The sequence below is a fragment of the Diachasmimorpha longicaudata genome, chromosome 8, assembly GCF_034640455.1.
Source record: "Diachasmimorpha longicaudata isolate KC_UGA_2023 chromosome 8, iyDiaLong2, whole genome shotgun sequence".
Lineage (NCBI taxonomy): Eukaryota > Metazoa > Arthropoda > Insecta > Hymenoptera > Braconidae > Diachasmimorpha > Diachasmimorpha longicaudata.
This window is the reverse complement of record NC_087232.1, coordinates 6,458,423-6,482,741: the sequence shown is the minus strand read 5'-3', so window position 1 is coordinate 6,482,741 and position 24,319 is coordinate 6,458,423. Positions and strand designations below refer to the sequence as shown.

General features: G+C 38.4%; 3 protein-coding genes across 4 annotated transcripts; all 3 read right to left on the bottom strand.

Moving 5' to 3' along the window:
• Window positions 1-985: 985 nt before the first annotated feature.
• Window positions 986-20,335, bottom strand: LOC135165638 (uncharacterized). The gene is made up of 43 exons (XM_064127114.1): window positions 19,968-20,335; window positions 19,710-19,873; window positions 19,003-19,308; window positions 18,750-18,874; window positions 18,263-18,660; window positions 17,923-18,134; window positions 17,684-17,848; window positions 17,418-17,533; window positions 17,022-17,236; window positions 15,323-15,486; window positions 14,927-15,235; window positions 14,735-14,859; window positions 14,066-14,481; window positions 13,644-13,855; window positions 13,411-13,575; window positions 13,228-13,343; window positions 12,814-13,124; window positions 12,733-12,755; window positions 12,271-12,466; window positions 11,939-12,102; window positions 11,556-11,861; window positions 11,375-11,499; window positions 10,898-11,295; window positions 10,615-10,844; window positions 10,249-10,413; window positions 10,075-10,190; window positions 9,678-9,989; window positions 9,443-9,495; window positions 9,300-9,328; window positions 9,031-9,220; window positions 8,750-8,932; window positions 5,369-5,527; window positions 5,228-5,290; window positions 5,007-5,115; window positions 4,730-4,908; window positions 4,417-4,580; window positions 4,003-4,311; window positions 3,805-3,929; window positions 3,190-3,581; window positions 2,810-3,021; window positions 2,482-2,646; window positions 2,180-2,295; window positions 986-1,967 (listed from the first exon to the last, which is right to left on the bottom strand). The coding sequence occupies exons 1-43, from the start codon at window positions 20,110-20,112 to the stop codon at window positions 1,637-1,639; spliced, it is 8,478 nt and encodes a 2,825-aa protein (XP_063983184.1). The 5' UTR covers window positions 20,113-20,335; the 3' UTR covers window positions 986-1,636.
• On the bottom strand, window positions 5,382-8,866 carry LOC135165528 (ionotropic receptor 75a-like). 2 transcript variants are annotated; one of them, XM_064126916.1, is made up of 9 exons: window positions 8,464-8,767; window positions 8,218-8,378; window positions 7,690-7,998; window positions 7,340-7,464; window positions 6,876-7,270; window positions 6,560-6,771; window positions 6,305-6,466; window positions 6,120-6,235; window positions 5,382-5,962 (listed from the first exon to the last, which is right to left on the bottom strand). In XM_064126916.1, exons 1-9 carry the CDS (start codon window positions 8,606-8,608, stop codon window positions 5,677-5,679), a joined length of 1,911 nt encoding a protein of 636 aa, XP_063982986.1. In that variant the 5' UTR covers window positions 8,609-8,767; the 3' UTR covers window positions 5,382-5,676. The 2 variants fall into 2 exon arrangements, with proteins under 2 accessions (XP_063982986.1, XP_063982985.1); XM_064126915.1 differs by having other exon boundaries at window positions 5,386-5,962; window positions 8,218-8,375; window positions 8,464-8,866.
• A 143-nt stretch (window positions 20,336-20,478) lies between the features above and the next one.
• On the bottom strand, window positions 20,479-22,597 carry LOC135165548 (ejaculatory bulb-specific protein 3-like). The gene is made up of 3 exons (XM_064126949.1): window positions 21,911-22,597; window positions 21,424-21,511; window positions 20,479-20,945 (listed from the first exon to the last, which is right to left on the bottom strand). The coding sequence occupies exons 1-3, from the start codon at window positions 22,134-22,136 to the stop codon at window positions 20,837-20,839; spliced, it is 423 nt and encodes a 140-aa protein (XP_063983019.1). The 5' UTR covers window positions 22,137-22,597; the 3' UTR covers window positions 20,479-20,836.
• Between the last annotated feature and the right edge of the window lie 1,722 nt (window positions 22,598-24,319).

Genomic DNA, 24,319 nt, shown 5'->3' with positions numbered 1-24,319 from the left:
GCGTCAAATTATTGGTGGATAACAGACAAAAATTTGCTTTTTGATGGGGCGTCATGTGACATTATTTCCAATTCCCGCTCGAGATATAAATTTATGTCGAGATCTTATGAAGTCACGGGAAATATCGCAGTCTTTCATCCAGTGGATCATAAAGCACGTGTTTTTTTAACGAATAAATTGGAAACTCAGGGAGAAGAAACCCTCCAGACGAAGGATTGAAATAATTCCATTGTTTCATATCTACTTTTCTTGACATTTTAAGAACATCTCATTCGGAAACTAAATATTAATTTTTCATTATGTCTTTTACAACTCTAGCTCGAAGCGAGGATTCTGTATTGGAACCTTGACATCCTCCAATCACGTCGAGAATGTCTTACTCATTTTATAAATTATCGTTTTCGGTCCGTTCCACTCCACCGCTCCATTTTGCCTCACCCTTCCCAACGCTGGGTACATACATTTTTGATAGTGAAGAGAAATGAGTAAATATTTTTTTCACTAGTCAATAATTGTGGGTAAATGACTTTTGAATAGTCTCGGTTGAGTAGTTTGGAAGGGCCTCACGAGTGAGCATTACAATTCGGACAAAAGGAGACATCAGAAATATCGATGTATCAATTGTTCGACGGGATCATTGGTGGCTGAGGGGTGAGGGGCGGGGGTGCATTCACGTTTAAACAAACCCATCTCACGTAACTCGAGAAATACGTGAGATGCTTTCCACCAACACTCTCCACCCAGTGTGTGACCAGTTTCCTTCACAAGGTGCTTTATATTTCATTGTGTGTGTACTTTACGTGGAGTCAGTCGCCCATGAATACTCTGAATGGCTGATTACATTGGATGGATTTATAACTATTACTTTCAGATATAATGAGCCTTGAATTTTTTTTAATAGATTTAAAAGAAAAGAGAAGATCGATTGTGGACGGTAGACGTGTAGCGGGTCATCGAGCGGAATTTCTTTGCTGGGTATAAATAATTTCAATGGATTGCCTTGTCGCCTAGGCTGGTAACTATTTTTTTATTATTTTGCTATTGTTTAAATGGGAGATGATCCGGAGCATTGACGTAATGAAAATGAGGGGGATGATCGGGGCTGGGTTACGACTTGGCAGGGGAACTGGAGAGGGTGGGTGGAGATTGAGGCATTCAACAAGTTCGGTTTCGTCGAGGTGTTTCCGGGCTTGGAAATTTTGGCAAATATTTGGGGGTGTTCTTGACCTTTCGAGTTGAGTGCTCTGATGGTTTGTGGGGACCCTCGGGTTTCGGTGATATTCCGCAAGTCCAAGTATTCGATGCAGCAAATATCGTTGAAAATTTGGAATAGGTGAAGTTTAGGACAATCGGCTTTGGCTTTCCAATAAAATTGAAGAACGAATTTATAGACAATTTATTAGAATTTGAACTATTTCCATTTTATGGAAATTTGAATTTTCTATTTACATTTTTGCCATCTCCGATTGTCGCGTAAGTAGGAACCTACCCTTATTGAATGCGAATCACAATGAACATTAAAAATATCCATAATCGCATTTTATTTCACAACAAAAATGGTTTATCCAAAATTTTCGTACCTCAACTTAACGACTTTCTCCGAAAGAACGATTATAATGACAGAAATTCTTAGTATTCAGAAAACTACCTCTTGTCTGTCGTCGATAAAATCGCAACCCTCCACCATGTGCGATGGCTCTTCCTCGGTATTATCAGTGCCGGCCACATCGGTCATGTTCTCAACGTCCGAAAGGTGATGGCTGCACTTCCAATAGTGCAGATATTCGATTAGCAATATCACCAATGAGAAACCGAATCCAATTAAAAGAAGAAAAATCGCTGGACTGAACTGTTGGATTGAGACGGGCATCGGTTTTGAACTATAACTCTCTGGACATTGTGGACACTGTTGATTCCAAACTCGGTCCAGTCTCTTTATCAGACCACTTTCGACTGCCCTTCTTATGCTAAATGAGCGAAAAGCGTTGAGCATTAATTAGGAAATTGTTAAATTAAAAAAAAAATAAAAACATAAAAATAGCGAAATAGTAAAGATCTACTGATAATTTGTTTGTCAGAGCAATTTCTGAAAATTATTTTGTTTAATTAAAAAATATATATTTGACACATGTTTTTTTAATTATTAAAACTTCTGAATGGCTCTTTATTCTTAACTCACATCCATGTGAACATCTCATTGAAAGGTGAATGCTTTGCTGTCACCATCGACGTCAGACATTGGCCCACCATGTCAATCTGTTGCAGCTCACATATTTCGTTTTCTTTGAATGTATCCTAGAAAAAAGGTCGCATCGTCACCCCTCCTATCATTGCCTCTCATTTTTTGAGAACATCTATTTTTCTTGACTAATTAACAACGAGTTATTGACCATTTTAATTCAGTAACGAAGAATCATTGCATCTAATTCGTCCCTGTAACTATTGAATCGATAAACAATCCGTAAATAAATCGTGTCATACCGCAATCATTTTATACCCCGATGCAACATTAATATGAAAGGCGAATCCACCCTCTCGTACCCGCTGAATTCCATCGGCTGCAGGCATATAGTTACCCTTGGGGTTTTTCTTCGTTGGCTTGATCTTCCGTTCAAACATTTTCTGACTGTGGGGATTTGCTGTAGTCTAAAATATACACATCACATACCCAAATTCCATGAAAGGGTTGACGAAAATAAATTCAACATATATTGCAAAACAATTATTTATGCAATTTTTGAAATTGAACCAAATAGACAAACGTCCAATATTATTAATTCTAATAAATAAACAGCACATCATAACTCACCGCAAAGTAATCAACCATATACGGCATATCTTCGATCACGCATTCTAGATTACTTTCTGTCAAATTATCTAAAGTTGTGATCCACCTCTGCGGAGGCGCCAACAGTGAGCCAACAATGCTGGCTGAGTAGAATTGAAACAGGATAAGGGTTGACAGGAACAATGAGAAGAATATCACACGACCGGAAGTTATCACCGGTGCTGTACTCAATCCTATTGATCATCGAATTCAATCGAACATTAATCCCAAAATTACATAAACTCCAAAGTGATTTTATTGTTGTCGCCGTCTGAATTTTGCTTTTATTTTTATCTTCAATATAATTCAGAAATGATTAATTCTATCCATTAAACGTCAAATTTCTTATAATCTCTTCGTACCTTGTTGACTAATAGCAGCAATGGTAGTCAGAGCAGTTGAAGATAGTGTATTCTCATTCGTCTCATTTCTCTCATAAAACATCTCAAATTTCTTCAACAACGTCATGATAATCCAGGTGAAAAAGCTCACAGCTACTATGACCCACCAGAGGTGAGCAGCAAAGGGCTTCAAGAAATTATTCTGCAGATCATTGCTTCGAGGGTGACGAAAGAAGAATCGAAGTTTGACGTTCAATGTCTCCACCAAATAATCAACTACATCCATTCTCTCCAGTTTATACTGATACGATGAGACACTGGCGTCTGTCTGTCCTTTTATCAAAGCGCCTATCAATCCACCGAAGGTACCATTCACCAGGTAGCCCCAGGACTCATGAATTTGTAGATTTATCCTGGCTTTCAATAAAATGAACATACGTTAAAGTAATGAACAACAGAATGAAGACCTTTATTCCCCTCATTGGTTGTGATGAATCAGCATCTCTAAGCTGTTTTATTCCTACACCTTCTGATAATTACCTCCTCTGAAGGGTCACGTGTAAGTCAGTTTAATCAAATAAAAATCTTTCCTTCTAAGGTCGAGACACTAGCTCTGCGGGTAGTGATAGTACTCACGTAAAATTGAAGAAATCTTTCAACTGCAGCGCAAGAGCGTAATGATAACGAGACATGGTATCCAGATGTCGGTTCACAGGTGTCGTCAGATAGGTATCAAGATCAGAAGTTGGATGACTTCTCAACTAGCAAATAATTAATCATAATCTGCTTCATATTGCCTCGAAAATCCTGGAGATAGACAGATTGCGTACGTACCACGATGGACCAGTTCAGAGGCAGCAAATTAAAATTACTCCGCCTGTCATATTTGTACTGCTTGAGTTCGTTCCTCAAGCCATCGTCAGGATTCCACTGCCCCTTGTACGTGACATTCAGGTCGCCTCCGTGGGAATAACTGGGATTGTAGAGATCCCATAACTCAAAAGAACTTCCAGTTCTGATTGCGACACTCAGCTCAGATTCAACAGTGAGTGGTAGCTTTTCCAGAACATCATTTGGTGGTGATGATGAATTGGTGAGCAGAAGCCAGAAGTAAGACTCATTGAACACCAGGTCTTTGGAAAACTGACACAATATTAATGCGATGACAGTTCAGATATGATTTTGTCGCAGAAAATCATTTGATATTTTTCATCACAAGGAATTTATTCATTTATTCTGATAGGCAACCTTATCGAGTATGACGTCACTCATTGGACAATCGTAATCCAAAACCACTCCGACATAATGATAATCGACTTTCAGGATTTCTGGTAAATTCAGGTGCGGTGATATGGGGTTCCACGACACAGCATTTTCCAGGGTCATCACCGTTCGTGATAAGTCCAATGCATCTGAGCAGAATCACAAACCATGCGATGTTTAAGAAATTTTGTGTTTTTGTTTCGTGTATAGTTCAATGAAAATAAACATTAAGAATAATTAAGGCATCTGATAAGGCATCTGTTTTCGTCCATATTTAAGGAAACAATTTTGAACTCACCCACGTCCTCCCAACATCCGAAAACATTTATATGATGAATATTTTCAGCATCATAATAATCACGAATGAACTTTCCCACACTACGATTCGATTGTACATAGTGGCTTAAAGCTACCGAACACAGAAGGATTGCCCAGAAGCCCATGCTACCATCAGCAGTCCCCCTGGGAAATTGTAAACTGCGCATTCGATTCTAGAAAATGGGCGGTGTTTCGCATTTAAAGCTGATACGTTATGCAAATCGGAGCCCATGGCATATTTAACAGTGATTATATACCTGTGACGATTCCAACGGGAGATTCCCAGTGGATTACATAGAATTCTCAGTTTAAAGGTAATTGTATATTGGAAACTGGAGGGGTACCTCGGTTTCAAGAGCTCAGTCCCTTTTGAACCTCTCAGACGATTAAATCGAATGAACAGGAGGCATTTTTAAACGCACCGATTAAATGCCGAGAAGTGGAAAAAGTGAAAAAATTACTGATACAAATTATCAACCGTGATATATGGAAGTAACCATTACTGTAGATATTTCACCAGAGCTTTCGGATTTAGTATTGACTGCGAAGATCAATCACATTTTGGAGTGCGACATGATAAACCCAGACAAGAGATCCTGCGACGACAATTTTATTTTACACTCGCAGGACCCCACAGCCATAAACCGCACCATAAAAATCCTTGAGAGAGTGTATGTGGCATCCGGGGGAACCTCAAAGCCAACTACGAAGAATAGTAAACCCATCTTCAGTATAATCTGATTGTATTCATCACAATATTCATGACATGAGAGTTCCACTACATCGATTAGATTCGATTAGATCGATTAGATCGATTAGATAGTGCTTGTACATTAGCTTATTCTATATCAGACGTTCTACGTAAACTCATGAACTGCAGTCTCATCAGGGGAAATTGCACAGCAGATAAATCCGAAGGATCACCCATCAAGTGAAGACTTCTGTATTCTGATCATCATAATGATCTCTTGATGCCTCGACATTCAGTCTAATCGAGTTGAATCGACTTTCCAAATAGAAGTACAAGTACTCCATGAGCAATACCATGACAGAAATGACAACACCGATGCATAAAAGAATTAGTGCTGGACTGAACTCTTTCATGCTCATCGGTGTCGGCTTGGTATTGTAACTTTCAGGACATTGGGGACGAGTGGCACGCCAAACTTTCTGCAAACGATTCAGCAATCCTGATTGCACCATTTTTCGTAATCTATAGCCAGGGAAAAATCATCTTATAAGGAGGGATAAAATATCTGGGCTATAATTACTGATATGTTCAGAATTTAGAACTCAACGCTCTAAAGACATTGAGTGCTACATATTTTTAAAAATTAGAGTTTCAATGGAACTTTATTAATAAAATTTACCCATAAATAATCATTTTTTTGAAGGGAGAATTTTTTGGTAAAATGGGCGATAACCATCGAGGTCTTCCCACCCTGACTTCTTGCAGCGCACATATCTCGTCCTCAGAAAAAGTATCCTATAAAATAAGGTAAAGTTTCTATTATTAATTTATGGTGAAGTTATTTTATAGGCGACTGAAACCCACGTGCAAAATTTGATAGGTAACAGCGCTCTCGGTGATAAAAGCATATCCACCCTCCTGTACTCTCTTGAACCCTTGATTTACCGGTAGAAAACCGTTTGGATTTTTCGTCGGTGACTTCATCTTACGATTGTACAGATCAACGCTGTCCGGATCAGTTATTTTCTATGATCGTTAAGTAATGATATAAACATTGTAACCGAAATTGTAGAATTATGCACTCGTACCTGGTAATTGGAATTGATTTGTAAAAGTTACCTCGAAGTAATTATGAAAATATGGATGCTCTCTAGCACCCACTTCAACGTCACTGTCAGACAGATCTTTTATGGTCTTGATCCATCGAGGTGGAGGCGTCATCAAGGAGCTAACGATACTCGCTGAATAGAATTGGTAGAGGAGAAGAGCCCAGAAAAATAGCGAAAGAAATGTGATTCGTCCGGAGTAGAAAATTGGACTGTCACCTAGTCCTGAAAAAATTGATTTTACGGATATGTTTGTCATGTTTAAAGAGCTGTCTCGCTAATTAATGAACCAGAAATTCTCAAGTTAAATAAATTTTGGTGACTAGCACCTTGTTGAGCTAGAGCTGCCAAGGTAGTCAGGCCAGTTTCAATGGCACTCAAGCCGGTAATTCGTGTTCGAGACTGATGATGCTGTTCCAGAAGTAACGAGAGCAGTAACACGATCCAATAGATAGCAGCCACCATCAGAATCATCCACCACAAATCATTGGTGAAAGGTTTCAAGAAATTATTGCGCAGTGTCGAACTCTTTGGATGGAGAAATACAAAAGTGGTGTCAGCGTACCATGTCACCACTGCATAATCTATGACTTTCAATCGTGGTACGTGAAACTCGAAAGGGGTGATGCTCATGTCAATAAAACCTGATATGATATCTCCGATGATGCCGTTGTAAGATCCGTTGATTAGATATCCGAATGTCGTTGCTTGATGCAATTCCATGCTGTCAAAGGATTTTCCATGAGTCGCAGAGAGGGTGTGACATCGGGGAAAATGTCATATCAAATTTTACCTGAAATTATACATGTCCTGAAGGTATAATGCTAAAGGATATTGTGATCGAGTCATAGGATCCAGTTCTCTATTTGCTGGACTGGATAAATAAGTCAGGAGGTCCGGTAGGGGTCGGTTGGCCAACTGAAGTCAATAGAAAGAATTAATAGATGATGTGAAAAAATCGGTACAACGAATTGTTATATTTTGGATGTGTTGAGAATTTTTTTAGAAAAATTCCAGCGCCAGTTCTGGATTTTTTATGAAAGAAAATACAGAAAACACTCCAGAGATTTGACCAAAAAAATTTTTACTTCCATTGTACTTGACTTGTACTAGAATTTTTCTGAACAATTTCTCTCTGTATACCGTAAGGGAGAAATTAAGAGATAATCCCTGAAGATCCGCTCTACGTCTGTACTTGTATTCGCTCAATGCCAGAATTAAACCGGTCCCAGGAATCCATTCACCCTTAGTAATAATCCGAACTGCACCCCCGTGACGATAACTGGGATTGTAAATCTCGTAGAGTTTGAACACGTCGTCAGCACGAGTTGCGAATGTTAGTTCTGAGGCTATTGTCAGACTCAAACGTTTTAGGTAATTGACAGGTATTGTTGTGAATTTCGACAACACCAGCCAGTGATAAGATTCATTGAAGCGAAGGTCATTGGAGAACTTCGACACCAGGCGAAGGCGAAAAATTAATGAAACAGAATAAATAGTTACATTTTCTATTTCTATAAAATTTAAAATTTATCTGGAGTTCCACTGAAAATTCACGAAATTTGAAACAATTCAGTTGCAAAAAATGCCAATCCCAGGACAAACAGTAAATACAGCCAATGGATTACACTTTCCCCGGAATCATAGAAGAGATATTGCAGTTTGACGTACCTTATCAAGAATACTTTCACCGAGAGGACAATCAAAGTCCAACACAACTCCAACACGATAATAGTTCACACGGAGAATATTTTTTAAATCAACACTATTCGTGATAGATCGGTAAGTGACGACAGTATCGAAGCCCATAATATCCCGTGAAAGATCGGCTGCTTGCGAATTCGAATAGATCAATTCAACACAACAGTTCAGTGTTGTTTTTGGCAACAAGGGTACCATATCAAGGAGGAGTCCTACCTGCATTCTCCCAACAAGCGAAAATGACAATTTGATGAATATTACAAGCCTGATAATAGTTCCTCATAAACACAGTCAAAATGTTATCAGATTGGCAGACGTGCAACAGTGCGAATGACATAAAAATTAAGACCAAGACTTTCATAGTGGACCAATATTTTACGAACAACGTGTGGTAGCGAGGAACTCGAACTGTCAAATGTCGTGTATTAGGTGCAATGACAGAAGTCGAATGTTGAATAATGTAGAGCCAGTATTTTACCACATGGTGAGTTCCGGAAATTACCGTGCAATCGTTGCAAAATTATTTCTCGTAAATCCTTGAGAACGGGACAGATGGTGTCCAACGAAGTTGGAAATTGCATGTCTGTGTGACAGGCAAAAATTGCTTGCGGTAATGATCCGAAAAATTGCAATACAATGGGAACTTTTGGAAACTTGTAAACAGCCCTTTGCCCTTTTAAGACACCTGTCACAATCACGTGATAGCGAAAAAAGTGAAAAATGTCAAAAATAGTCCCGGAACTTGTCATTTTGGAAATGACAAATGCCTGAAAGACTAGTAACTTTCCAGATTATATACTCCACATGATTTAGCATGCAAATTTCGCACCGATGTACTGCAGCAAATCGAGGGCTCGATGATTTCTGTAATCGACTTTGTAGCCATATCGGCCTGCAGACGAGGTACACTGATTTCACCCCATGTCCCACTCAGTGACGATTCGTCCCTCGAGTTCATGAGTTTTGTGACAAGCTCGGTAAATCACCGTAAAATTAACAACAAAGTATTACCTAAAATTGTACTTCCAACAATTATTAATCTACGAACGTACTTTCACGACTAAAAAATACTCACAACTGACTTCAATTCACATACAATTTGCCCAATAAGTCACAACTACTACATTCAGTGGGTGAATGATTTAATAGTTATATTTTTTGCACGATATTTAATACATAAACCTTATTGTATTACGGTTCCAATTCGTCACTCCACCCTTCCCTGAACACGCCCCTCTGATTTCACCCCTTTTTATTCGAGTGACATCAGGAACCAGACGAACCATGAAAGCAACAAATTAAAATTTTGTTAGGATTTTGAAACCTTCATTTAGTCATTCCGTTACGGAGATTGTTCAATACATAAAGCGTGCACACACATATTATGTTCAATTTCCTAGTTCATGATCTTGACTCAGCTCCAGCTTCACTGAACTGAGGGATTCTCAGTCCCAGAGCAATAATCTTCAGCGGAATTCTGCTGATCAATCCATTGTGTCATTTCCCCCAGATGTCTCGTTACCCGGTCCCGTCTATCTTCCAGATAGAAGTGAAAGTATTCTATGATTAATATGACAATTGATATGCCAGTGCCAATGCACAGAAGAAATAATGCGGGACTGAACTCTTTCATCCCCATAGCAGTTGGCTTTGAGCTGTAGCTCTCAGGGCACGGTGGGAATGAGCCACGCCAATATTGTTGCTCGTAAGCGAGCAATCCACTTTGTATGATTTTTGTGAATCTGAAAGAGGAATAAATTTGTAATATTAATTATTCACAGGATATTTTATAATATCGAGCTCCTTTCAACTCCTCTGCCTATTAACCCGTATGTTATCATTTTCTTGAATGGTGATTTTTTTGGTAGAATTGATGACATTTTATTACGCGGTTGGGGTCGTATTTCTTGAACTGCACATATCTCATCTTCAGAGAACGTTTCCTGTAACACTTTAGTCTCTATGGACTTGCTGTAAATTGGTGAGAGGAAATATACTCACTTGCATTATACGATAGGTAGCAGCAGTTTCCGTTAGAAATGCGTATCCACCCTCTTGGACTTTCTTGACACCAGCTGGTGTGCTCATGAAGGCATTGGGCCAATTCCCTACTGATGAGTTCATTTTACGATTGTATAATTCTCTAATAACCGGGTTAGGCGTGACCTAGAATGTCATATAATTAATAATTAAGGTGCGTACATTCGATTGAATGTTTTGATAACAGAAGAAGAACTAGAGACTCGTAAGTGACTTGATTCGATCCAGGATTCATGGAGATTCTCGATCAGATTTCTCTGATTGAACCTGATGAGACCGGAAGGCTGACGATAGTCGATTCAGAATAAATATTATAATCAAGATTACCTTAAAAAATTGTCGAAAAAATGACACGTTTATGGCACCCACTTCCAGGTCGCTTTCAGCGAGATCTTTCAAAGTTTTGATCCATCTTGGTGGTGTTGTCATGAGAGAACTAACAATACTTGCTGAGTAAAACTGATAGAGAAGGAGGGCCCATAGAAATAGCGAGAGGAATGTGATACGTCCAGATGGAAAATTTGGACTGTCGCTTATTCCTTCCAACATTGAAAATACTTAATGACATTGAAAGAAGCCCTGGCCTTCAGACGGAAATTACTCATTTTACCTTGTTGTGATAGGGCTGCTACTGTAGTCAGGCCAGTTTCAGCTACACCAGCATTGATGTCTCGTGTTCCTGTCTCCTGATGCTGCTCCAGCATCAGAGAGAGCAGCAGTAAACCCCAGTAGATAATGCCTACCAGCAAAATTGCCCACCACAAGTCTTCGGTGAATGGTTTCAAAAAATTATTGCGCACAGTTGATGTTTTTGGGTGGAGGAAGGAAAATGTAAAATCGGTGAACCACGTAGGCACTACGTGCTCTAGGAAGGGCAATCGGTGTATGTCAAATACAAAGGGTGAAATGCTCATATCTACACCGTCATTGCGCTGCATGTCTCCTACGATTCCGTTGTAAGAACCGTTAACTAATATACCCCAGAGTGGTGATCGATAAATAGTAATGCTGAAATAGGTAATTCAGCATTACATATATTCACCACGAGAACATAGAGAGTGATAAGATAGACAACAAGATTATTTACCTGAATTTATACATATATCGTAAGAATAAAATTAAATTGTAATGACTTTTTTGCATAGGGTCGAAGGCTCTACCCTTTCGAGAGCTCAAATATGCAGTAATATCCCCTTCTACTGGATTTGCGACCTGAAATCCAGAGAAATTGTAATGAAGACGCTCATAAAATTCCGAATATCCCGTACCGTCACAGTAAAGTTCAGGGTCACTCCCTGTAGATGACGACGTTCATATTTATACTGAGTCAGTAGATTCTTCAAACCATCTAGAGGGGTCCATTCACCCTTGTTAACAACAACAACATCACGACCATGACGATAGCTCGGGTTGTAAACGTCGTGGAGGTCGAATGTATCCCCTGCTCGAACAGCGAATGTTAGCTCGGTCTCTATTGTGAGTCTCAGGTGTTGCAGGGAATTAACAGGTATCGGTGTCAACCTCGACAAGACAAGCCAATAGTACGAATCGGTGAAATGCAGTTGCTGTGACACCTGCACCAGCAAATTTTTTTACAGGAATTATATGAGTCTGGATATGATGATTGATCTCGTGTGAATCGAATCCTCACCTTCTCGAGAAGATTTTGACTGGAGGGACAATCGAAGTCCAATACAACCCCTAACTTACCATGACCGGAACGTAAAAGAGTTGTTATATCAACGTCATTCAGGGTAGATTGATAAGAAACCACAGTGTCAAGTCCCATTATCTCCCTCGAAATATCTGCTGCATCTACATTTACATTCCGAGACGAATAAAATTGCGTGAGAAAGAAAAGAGAATCTTCGGTGAAAATTTCACCGACTTATACTTCTCTTTTACGATTGACATTGACGAAAATGTTGAATAAAAAAGTCCAAGATTTATTCATCGACCAGGGGAGATGTATTTGGATCATACCTGCATCATTCCAACAAGCGAATATGACGATTTGGTGAATATCAGATGTTCCGTAATAATCTTTGATGAACTCAGCCAATATTTTGTCAGATTTAGTAAAGTTAATGAGTGAGATCGCTGTCAAAAGTAGAGCCATTACTCTCATGATGACTCCGGCTTTGATAGACAATGCAGAATGCAGAGGTGCGTTTTCGGACTATAAGACTACTTCGATGGGCGAAGTGACATCAAACGCAAGTTGAATTATTGAATATGTATACTTAAGTCCATGTGGTGATTTCCGGAGGTCACCATGCAATCATCATAAAGGGTATCATTATCAACGGGTGTCTATTCATCCGGAAATACTGTGTGTTCCGAAATATTAGACTTCTGGTCTTTTCGACTGTTTCGAGACTCAAATGAACGAGACGATGGAGGGGAATTAGCTCAGTACCTCTATATTATTTAATTTTTACAGACTTCGGAACAGGAGAACAATTTTTCTATTTCATGGTGATGAGCATACATTCAGAAATGAGATAATAAAGCGTAATTAATCACTGGAAATAATATTCTTCTCGTTGTAGTTATCATCATTCAGGTTTGGGATATCTTCAGGAGTGACAATATCATTGGTGCGGATTTTCTGGAAGGGCGAACGGCCTTCCACCTTCCAAAAATGCAGATATTCAATGAGCAGTACGAAAACAGCGAAGGAGACACCAATCAGCAACAGAAAAATGGCCGGAACGAATTCTTTTAGTCCCACTGGGACTGGTTTTGAACTATAACTCTCTGGACACTTGGGACGAGGTGTGTACCAAATTGAAAATTGTTTTATCATTAGACCATGTTGGACAATTTGTCGCAATCTGAAATGATGGGTTAACATATGACGTATGATCTGACTGCCTCCAGGCCAAATTTGTCAGGAGTCAGGGGAATGATGGTGACATAAATCTTTCAAGGACATACCCGTAAAGAATCATCTTCTTAAATGGAGAACGTTTCGCAGTCAGCAAAGTTACCTTTGCCCAAGTAATCATCGGCATCTCATGCAATTCACATATTTCATTCTCCTCAAGCATATCCTGTCAAAAAGTAATTTTTGTAGCTGCAATGTCAAGAGATTCTTCTTCACATTTTAAAAATATTCACTTGAGCCATGTTGTAGCCCGTGGCAGTGTCGATGTAAAAAGCAAATCCACCTTTCTTCACCTTCTGCATGCCCTCCATCGCCGTCCAAAAGGAGCCTCTCGGCCTTTTGCTGCTGGGTTTTATCTTCTTCTGGTATAACTCGATGTGTGACGGAGTCTTCATAATCTGGAAATAATTCGTTATCGTCTGCATCATCAAACCAGAGAAGCTCTTCAGTAATTTATAATCCATACATTGAAGTAGTCATAGATCCAGGGAATGTCCTCGGTACCAGCTTCGAGTTGACTGTCACTTAGATTTTTTATTGTGTTGATAGTTCGGGGGGGAGACGTTAGTAGAGATCCAACGATGCTGGCCGAGTAGAATTGAAAGAGAAGAAGGGCCCATAGAAAGAGAGAGAGAAACACAATCCGACCAGAGATTATCTGAGGCCCCTCGCTCAAACCTTCAAGAATCAACTGATCAATAGAAAGCCGAAAAATCATTTGGACAAAAGCTTCAGAATTTTGGAAAAGTCTTTTGGATAAACCTGTAATCCCTTTATTCCGTCATCAGGAAGAATGAAATTTGCGAAAAATATTTTTCTTCCCTCCCAAATTTTACTGGCGAATTAAAATCGGTAAAAATAAGTTGACGATCCTCATGGGTTCTTTACCTTGTTGAGAGAGAGCTGCCAAAGCTATTAAACCACTTTCAGAGCTCGGTATTTCAAACGCACCCCTAGCTTCTCTCCTACCCACATAACTCTCATTATAGTGGATCTGCACCTCCACAGTGATCCAGAGTGACACCCAATACACAGTTCCCACAGCCAAGATCATCCACCAAATGTCATTGGTGAAGGGCTTCAGGAAATTATTCCTTAGAGTTGCATCCTTCGGGTGACGAAAGAGAAACATGGCTTTGACAAGTAGAGTTTCCACGGTGAATTCAGCCACATCGAAGCGTTCATTTTTGTATTGAAATGGTGTTGCACTGATGTCTATCAGCTTGTTAGCCATATCACCCAGTAATCCGTTGAAGGAACCGTTGGAGAGATAGCCCCAGGTGGTAGCGTTATGCAAGTTGATTCTTGGATCGAGAACATGGTCAGAAGGTTCATCAACAGGTTGCAAATAGTAAGGAAATTGTATTTTTACTTATGACTAGTTTGTGAATCTTATGTAATGTTTTTTATGAGAGGATTCATGTCATTAACAATGCTCATTTAATTCTAATAGAAAGAGAGACTGAGAACATAAGGGGTTTGGGAGGAGTATTAAACAAATATGAATTTAAAGCTATGATCTCATATTTGACTTATTTGTTGAATGATATTACTCACGTAAAGTTGAAAATATCTCTCAGCAAAAGTACTAGAGAATAATGATAACGGCTCATAGTATCAAGTTGTCGATTTATCGGAGTACTTATGTAGGTCTTGAAATCAGGTTCAGGTGGATTGGTCAGCTACGCTAATCAGCAAAAATTGATCACTGTTTTCAGAAGAGTTTATTGTAATAAATAATGAACGTACCACAATCGAAAAATTCAGGGGTAAAAGCTGAAAGTTTCCTCGACGTTTGTATTTGTATTGAGTCAGAACAACATTCAGCCCAATATCGGGCATCCACTGGCCCATGTACGTGATGTTGTATGCTCCGTTATGACGATAGCTGGGATTATACACATCATAAAGCTCGAATTTATCACCTTCACGGGTTGCAACTGTCATTTCTGTATCCACAGAGAGGGGGAGATGTCTCAACCTAACGTTCGGAGGAGTGGAAGCTTCGGTGAAGAGCAGCCAAAGATAGGTTTCATTGAACACTAAATTTTCCGAAAACTATGTCACGAAGATTGTAGACAGTAGACAGAAATTATAATGAATTGTTAGTATGGAAAATCATAATTAAGTCATTTATTTATTTACCTCCCCCAGAACATTCTCACTTTCAGGACAATCGAGGTCAAGCATCACTCCAACGTGATAATAATTAACTCGTAAGATTTTCTCAAAATCCACGTTTGATGGGATTGGAATAAACGATACTGTTGTGTCAAGTTTCATGACGTTCCTTGTAAACTGGAATGCATCTAGGGAAGACGAATATATCATCGATAAATTGAATGGTGATAGTACGCCTCCTCCCAAAATATCGAGCATTTTATCGATTTTAACTCAATTAAGAAAAAATACAATTCGATCTGTTAATTTTTTTTCTGGCAAATAATTAGCAGAATTATTTTTTCTTCGCGGGCTATAATTAAATCACATTGATTATCTTTCACTTCATAGTGATCAAATAGTAACTATTATAGCTATCGCATCTGTCATGACCCACCGACGTCATCCCAGCAAGCAAAAACAATAATCTGATGAACATTATTCGCCTCGTAATAATCCCTCGTAAAATGCTCCAGTAGTCGGTCAGATTTTACTGTCTGAATCAGTACGAGAAGCACCATGAACTTTATCATCCACATCCTGACTCATCTGGTGGAGTTCACAATTTTGGAAACAGGTAGTACTTGTTGCCAGTAGCGTCTTAAATTCTAAACTGCTGGACTCCGAATTCACGACCTCCAGGTCTATTTAAATCGATACTGAAGACAGTTGAGGGATGCTAAATAACAGGGTTGGGGTGATGCGTTGCATCAGTATGAAGGGTGTTATCAAGCATTGTATGTTTGCTAGCAACATGTAATTGCGAACTACGACTTAATCAATTTCAGCGTATCTATTGTGAGGGGCGAGGTATATCTATATTTTTTATGTTTACCTTCCCACACTCAGTAAATTTCCCTTGTTCCATTGAATTACCGTCGGAAATTCAACCCTTCTGGTCATTACATTAGAACTTTTCGAAGAAATTATATCTGCCAGGAGTGAGGTATTTGTTGCTGTAAAAATCATTGAATATTCATACATTTTTCTAGGAATTTCATGAACACATGAACCAACAAAAATAGAATTCCGAAATTTGCCGCAATAAATGGCACCAAATGGAATCGATAATTTGTAGAATTCCATATTCGCAGGGAACCCTACAATTGGTGGTTTCCAGTTGATTTGCCATGCAAATTGCATGGAATGTTCGCATACACTAGCCCTTCACAGCTCTTGATATTCATACAATTGCATTTCATCATCATTCACCTGTGATTACAGTCTGACGAGACGAGGGAGATTTTCACTGTTTGCGTATCTTGTTTGATGTTAGTTGTTTGTCATCCGTTGTTGATGTTTGAAAATTTGACACTCGTCGTCGTTTTCGGTGTTTTTATTCATATTCTATTTTTGTGATGGAGTGAGAAAATTATTAGCTAATGACAATCGAAATGTGATAGCAGGGAGTATCAACACGCGAAAAATGAGCCTTTTGTGTCTTAATTTAAAATTTTCAATGATAATTTTTCAATACATTTGTTGTCTATTTTATCTACCATAAACCAATAACTGGGTACACGATGATTATGATGTGAAGTAAATAGAGTATGATGGCCATGAAATCCTTGGTTGTACTGATTGCACTATAAATTCCACCATCACTATTAATACTCTGTGCAGTGCTCAGGTGTGGGATTGGTGTTAGATGCTCGAGTGGAATATTCTTGCTGGAAGTGCACACCTGTATCTTCAGTCTGATAAAAATACAGGTACTCTATTCCCAACACAAAGATCGAAACACTCATTCCCATGAGTAGGAGGAAAATAGCAGGGACAAATTGTTCGAATTTCACAGCTGTTGGCTTTGAGTTGTGAGTCTCAGGACATCGAGGACGGGGCGCGTACCAGGTCTCCAGGACGTGAGCTGATAAACCATGCTGAACTATTTTTCTTAATCTGAAATTTATTAAACACCAATTGTTCACGATGGCAACAAATTTCTATTATTAACAGGCCATTGCAACGTGAATGGCGAATGAAAAAAATTAAATTCTGATTGTCTGAGTGTGTAAGAATTTCTGAAATATTTGCAATGCAAAAATTGAAAGAAAGTCACATAAATAAATAATAGACACACCCATAGATGACCATTTTTGTAAATGGGGAATCCTTGGCCGTTACCATTGTCACTTCCCGAGCAGGATGTGATTGAATCTCCTGCAGTTGACATATTTCATCCTCATGATAGGTATCCTAAGATTAAACATGAGAACCAATTAAATACAGACGTTAATTAAGGATAATTTTTGTAGATAATTTTATTTTTTCAAATCGCACTCGGTAGCAATTCTACGCGAAAAAATGACCCTGAAGCACTTGAACTAGTGGAAGGTTCCTATTCACCTTTATTTGTTTATAAGCTGGTGCTGACTCAGTATAAAAAGCAAATCCTCCCTCCTGCACTTTTTGCATCCCCTTAGCGATCGAAAAGTATCTGTTCTTAGGTGTGTTCTCATAAGGTTTGATTTTCTTCTCATAAAGCTCCCTCTCTTCGGCGATGGGTGTCGTCTGTAACAATTGGGTGAATACATTGAATTCATATGTAATTAACTCAGAAGAGATAATGAGGCGATGAAAGCCACCTTGAACATATCATAAGCCCATGCGACGTCCTCTGCACCACAATCTATATCACTGTCAGTCAAATTTTTGACTGTTGTGATTGTATGAGGGGGAGTTGTCAGAAGAGATCCGACGATACTTGCTGAGTAAAATTGGAACAGCAGAAGGCCCCAAATGAAGAGTGAGAAGAATACGATGCGCCCCGAAATAATTTGGGGATCGTCAGAGACTCCTGAAAATTAAATTAATTGATTCAAAAATTTTTTCACGCAAGGAATTCAGAATTTCTAGATTTCTAGACGATCTGAACCAACTCCAATTAGAACATTCCCAAACCTAGGACATCTTCTGCGGAATTACCTTGTTGAGAAAGAGCTGCGACTGTCGTGAGAGTCGCCTCGGACGCCGGTACCATCAGGGAACTCCTGGACTCGGCATAATACTTCTGAATTTTTATCGTAATCAACAGAGAAATCCAGTACACGACGCTCACCATTAGTATCATCCACCAGAGTTCATTGGCGAAGGGCTTCAGGAAATTATTTCGCAGAGATGCACTTCGGGGATGTCGAAAGATAAAGAACGATCTGACGAGAAGTGTTTGCACAGTGAATTCCGCAACGTCGAATCTCTCAGGTCGATAGCGAAATGGTGATATACTGATATCTATGACTTTCTTGGCTATATCTCCAAGAATTCCGTCGAAGGTCTTGTCCGGTTTCATGTACCCCCATGAGCTGGCGCGATGTAGATTGATACTTGGGAATTAGCATCGAAAAGTCTTTATTTATCACCCACTGCGCCCGAAAATTCCTGGACCAAATCAATTTGCATTTATGATACTCACGTAAAATTGAAGATATCTCGCAATATCAATGCGAGTCCATAATGATAACGATGCATCGAATCCAATTGTGGATTAATTGGAGTTGTCAGGTAGGTTTCAAAGTCAGAAAGTGGTGGATGTCTCAACTGATGTCATCAGTAATAAAAATCAATGTTTAATCGATTATGGTAAATGAAATAAATCATATAATGAAGCAGATTATATCACTGGTTTGCGGGAGAAGATTTGATCGATTGCGGATTGAAATACTCACTGTTATCGAAAAATTCAGAGGTGTTAAATTGAAATTACGACGTGTGTATTTGTACTGGGTCAACTCATCAATCAATCCTTCTTCGGAGGTCCATCGGCCCTTGTAAACAACGTGGAATAAACCATTGTGACGATAGCTTGGATTCCAAGTATCGTAGAGGGTGAATTTATTACCATCACGTGTTGCCAGTGTCATCTCGGTGTCTATCGACAATGGAAGATGCCGGAGTCTGTTGTCCGGGGGTGATGGAGCAGTTGTCAACAGGAGCCATATGTAGGTCTCGTTAAATTCTAACTGGTCCGAAAACTGGGGATTTAATTGTAGGTTTTGTCAAGCGTGAGGGAGTGGATGTGATATTAATTAATTTACTTACTAAACCGGAATATATCAGGTAATAATATTAGCAATGGAAATCATTCTACATTAATCACAAATATTAATCGTTATAGTTCGATTTTTTTTCTTCGTTGTATCAGCAATTCAATTTTTATGTAAATAGGGGACAATAACGATATTATTTGTAGTTAAACGACTCATTAAAACATTTTGAAAACGTCTGTAAACATAATAGTTGAAGTAAATTTTTTTTATAGTCATTTGCACTTTATTTTATTGATCTCATGAATAATATCTTCGATACAATGAGGATACTAAGAAGATAATTAGCATAGACATTCGAGACGTCGGAATGAGATAAGATACATTACCTCATTAAGAATCACATCACTCAGAGGACAATCGAGATCTAGCAGAACCCCAAGATGATAGTAATTCACTTTCAGAATTATTTCCAGATTTGTATTTGGAGTTATGGGGTTGAATGATACCGCAGTATTGTGTCTCATGATCTTCTTGGATAATTGAAGCAGATCTGAATAGTCACATCCGGTCAATTAAATTATTGAAACGATTGTAATGCAGTCCTTAATGGAATTTGTAATTTATTCCGCTGAATTTTTACGTACCAGCATCGTCCCAACACCCGAAAGCAACAATTTGACGAACATTATTAAGTTCATAAAACTCACTGATGAATGTCTCCAAATGTTCATCCGTCATCACTGAGTGAAAGAGCAAAGCCATCATCAGCATGACCCTCAACATATCCATTTCTCCATGGAACACTCTCCCCTAATAACTCAATTTCACTGACTTTCCGAAATCCCATGAGGGCCACATTTCGCGTCACTGCGCATATCAATAATAAACCCCAAATTACGAAGAAAGCATACAATTGGAGGGAGTCGTATGTCATTTGGAGAAAGGTCTGCACTCGGCATTTCTCTATATTATTCGCCTCTTGCGTGCAAAAGCTCGGGGGGTGGTGCAGCTTTCACCTTAACTTTCACGGACGTCCTGCTTTCTCCGATTGACGGAGAAATATTTCACGGAGGGATGAACACTTTGGAATAATCACACATCTAATGAGCCGCATCAAAGATGTTCAGACACATTAATATCGGCCAGGCCAATTAATTTTTCTCTCCAGAATTAATTAATTTATTTTTTATCCAAACCTCCAATAAATACAATAAAAATGAGGGAACTACCTCTGCATTAAAAAATAATCAACTTGTTTTCATTGGCTCGTTCCGTATTATCGCGCAGTAGAAAGCCTCATCGGCGATCTCACTTCAAAAAACAGTGTATTAAATAATTAAATAATTCGAGGATAAACAAAATCCATAAATAAAAAAAATAAAACTCAACAAGGACCTCTACAAATGTAAAAAAACGAAAATGAAAAAAAATGTGAAACCATAGTGAACAGTAGGGAATGTAGAAGCGACAGGGAGGGAATACAAAATGGGAAAAGAAAGTCCTGACGAAAATATCACGTGGTATTGTTATCCACGGATGTGGAATGATAGTAACGTCGGCGATATTTTCCATCTGGGTCGTACCTATTCGCAAGCATCTCGAGTTTCTTTGGCATGTATTCCCTGAAAAATAAATGATGAAATGATAATATTAATGTTCAATCGAAGGAAAGCTACACAATCCAATGTATTATGCAGTTCAATAGAAAACTGAACACAGTCTCAGAAACATTTTACGATTTTTACAATTTCTCCTAAGAAAAATACAATTCTGCAATTTTGTTTTTTACTGGGAAATTTTATAGCCAAAAAATCAAACACGTAGCGTGAAATCGTGATATTTTCCTATTAAACACTAGGACAATAGAATTGAATCGCAGTCGAATTTTCTGACGAAACCGTTAGGGTTTTCTATTGACTCTTTCCATATGTATATTTATGCAATCCATGAGTGATATCCGGTGTACCATGAATTGTCATTCACCTCACCGCTGATGTCTATGATATCAGTCACTCAGTCAATTACGCATGAAAGGTTGAATGAGTGAGTTGAGAAAAAGATAAAGAAACGGTTTATGGTAATAAAAACTTGAAGTATTACCTCAAATATTTAATTACGTAGATCGCGCCTTCTTTCTGGCTCTTCGAACATTTGGCACAAGCTGTTTCCAGGGCTTCCGGTAGGACCCCTGAAAGGAAATGAAAAAATTACAGATACGCTTCAATTAATAATGTCTTTGATCTCTATTGCAAAAAAGAAACCACCGAAATACCTAAAAACTTTCGCTTATGATAATTAAAATAATCAAAATTATTCTGTGCGAAATTTTTCTCTTGATAAACAGACCAAATTCAACTCACTCGAAACGGTAAATCGCTTCATGATTTTTTATGTAAAAAAAATGATTTCGAATCTCTGAACAAATGTAAATAATGAAGACAACTTTCAACAATTCGAAGTATTGAAAAAACATGGAATGCATTCATTTCTTTAATTAATTTATTACTTCGGAATTCAGTCTGTTCTCTTGAACCTGACAGTACGACACATCGCTGAAGTGCAAAAATTAAATTCCCATTGCACTCACGTTTCAACTCCTGTCCATCAGGCGGACAAGGCCCCACTCCCATGAGACACCTGAAGTAATGGTGAAGCAGTCTCTTATTCTGAAGAATTTCATCCAAATTCACTTTATCCCATCTCGTCATGTACGTATTTCTCCTCGGCCATGTGTAACAGTCAATGTCCCTCGCTAATATCACAACAGTAAATAAAAAAAAAACGAGAATCTGTGTACTTGGTTTAGCTTCCATTGCGCGCTCGAGTAAACTGAAGGAAAGTAACCGCCAGCACTTTATATGCCTCCTTCCTTTTGCGCACACACCTCTTCATTCTATCCTCATTTTCGCGTTATTCCAGTCGTTCTGAATTTGTATTTGTGATCCAGCCATTTGCATAAATTAATAATTGTTAGATTTCTGGTTTTCACCATATGAAAGATCAATTTTCGTCGTTTCGAAATCAATTGGATCACAACGCACTCAGAATATCAGCATAATCATTTATTTATTAGCTTAGTTTTTATCCTACAAGCACATTGTGAAATGTCAATAGAACTGTTAAATTTAATGTTCACGTGACAATTCTTAATGCTACATTTCAACACGTCGGTGAACTTTGAAATTTACATCGTGGTTCACCGATTCAATGGCTCTGGAAAAAAAAAATCCATCTTCCACCCACCAACTGATGTAATTGTTGGAGATGCGCTGGAATCTAGACGGTGATAATAGCTTCTCCGGCAATCGTTGTGTAATTAAGCGTGACGCGACCTTGTGGAGGAAATTATACCTTCGATTGTCTCCGCGGGTCTTTGTTTGCGGTCTGTGGAACGTCTGGAGCTGGATTATCTCGGCAATGTTGGATTACCACATTGATTCCTTTGTTGATTCTCGTGGTATGTAATTGAGAAGCTGTGTACTCCAGTGCATGTACATCGCTGAGGGTATGTACTGTTAGAAATCGTTCAACTTCAGCCAACACCGTTTCCCAGATCGCACTCTCGACCTACTTGACGATGTGGCCTCATTTTTCGAACTGCGAAGATGTCTCGCTGGAGATTCTCTTCGATTTTGTGGGATTTTGATCGGGAGAAGAAAGTAATTAATGGTTTTTTCGAGGAGTCGAAGGCCGCCGCATTCATTTCTCTTGGGATCCTATTTTTTCGGAGTGGAAAGTGAAATAAAAATAGATTGAGGCATTTTAAATGATAATGAACCATCCATCGAAAATAAAAATAGAAATTATTTCACTTTCCGTTCGTTAAGAAAATTGGAATCGAAAATTAGATAGATTTAATGATGATTGATAGTCAGTGGTAATTACGTTGACAAGTGCGTCGTATTCAGAAGTATAAAAAATGGGTATATTAATAACAGGGAATAACTTGCGTAATAAATTGCCACCATTACAAAATATAGAATGAATTCCTTCGCTTTAAAAAATGGCCGTCTTTCCGTTTAAGGAAAATAACTGTCCGGGGAATGAGTCTTTGTTTCAGCGAAGCATTTACTTTCTTCGATAAAAACAAGTGGGTTAGCGTTTTTGTCTGCCCTAATACGGCCATTGCTACTGATGAATTGACGGCACAACACCAACTGGCCTTTTGGCACATCGTATTATTGATATTATTGGCTATTCGTCTCTTTACAGTTATTGCAATGTTTTTCAAGGAAAAAAAATATAAAAAATATAGAAATTGTTGATTTAATCTCTTATCAACGACTTTATTTTTTCTATGCAATATTACAAGTAATTTCTTGACACTCATGAACGTATTTGACATTCTAATATACATCGGTAAATTCTTAATTAGTTATTATAATTAATTCATGAAATTTTTCGCTAATGTTAATTAATTAATCAATAGCTCTTTTCTTGTAAACAATAAAATATAAATTCTCAAAATAATCGGCACCGCAATTCCCTCGATAGCTTTATTTTCCTCAAATTTGATAAAATTTTTATTTATTTAAGTTCTCACAGAATGTGCGATCGGTATTTTGTTATCGGTTAGTAATCAGGAAAAATCATTAACCACCCATTGCTTCAATAGAAATTGTCCTTATCTGCAGCACTCGAACTGTCGTCGATAAAGTAGGAGACGACTTCTGATTTATTTTACCGTAATATTATCTTACAAATGTTCCGTTTACGATTTCCGCGGATCTCAAAATAATTTACTATCCTCCTATATCTTTCCCTGCGACATTTCTATTTTTCCCGGTCAGTGGAACGGAACCCACCCCTAAAATGAATACCCCATGTATTTTGAAATAAAAATAAATAAAATTTTGAATCTTCTTGCAATTCGAAACGAATAAAAATCTCCGGTCATTCACGTGATGATTCTCACGATTTTGCATTATATATCACGGTAAATCTCACTCTGTGGTTTATGTAACAGCGCAGAAACCTAAGGCACCAGTACATAAAG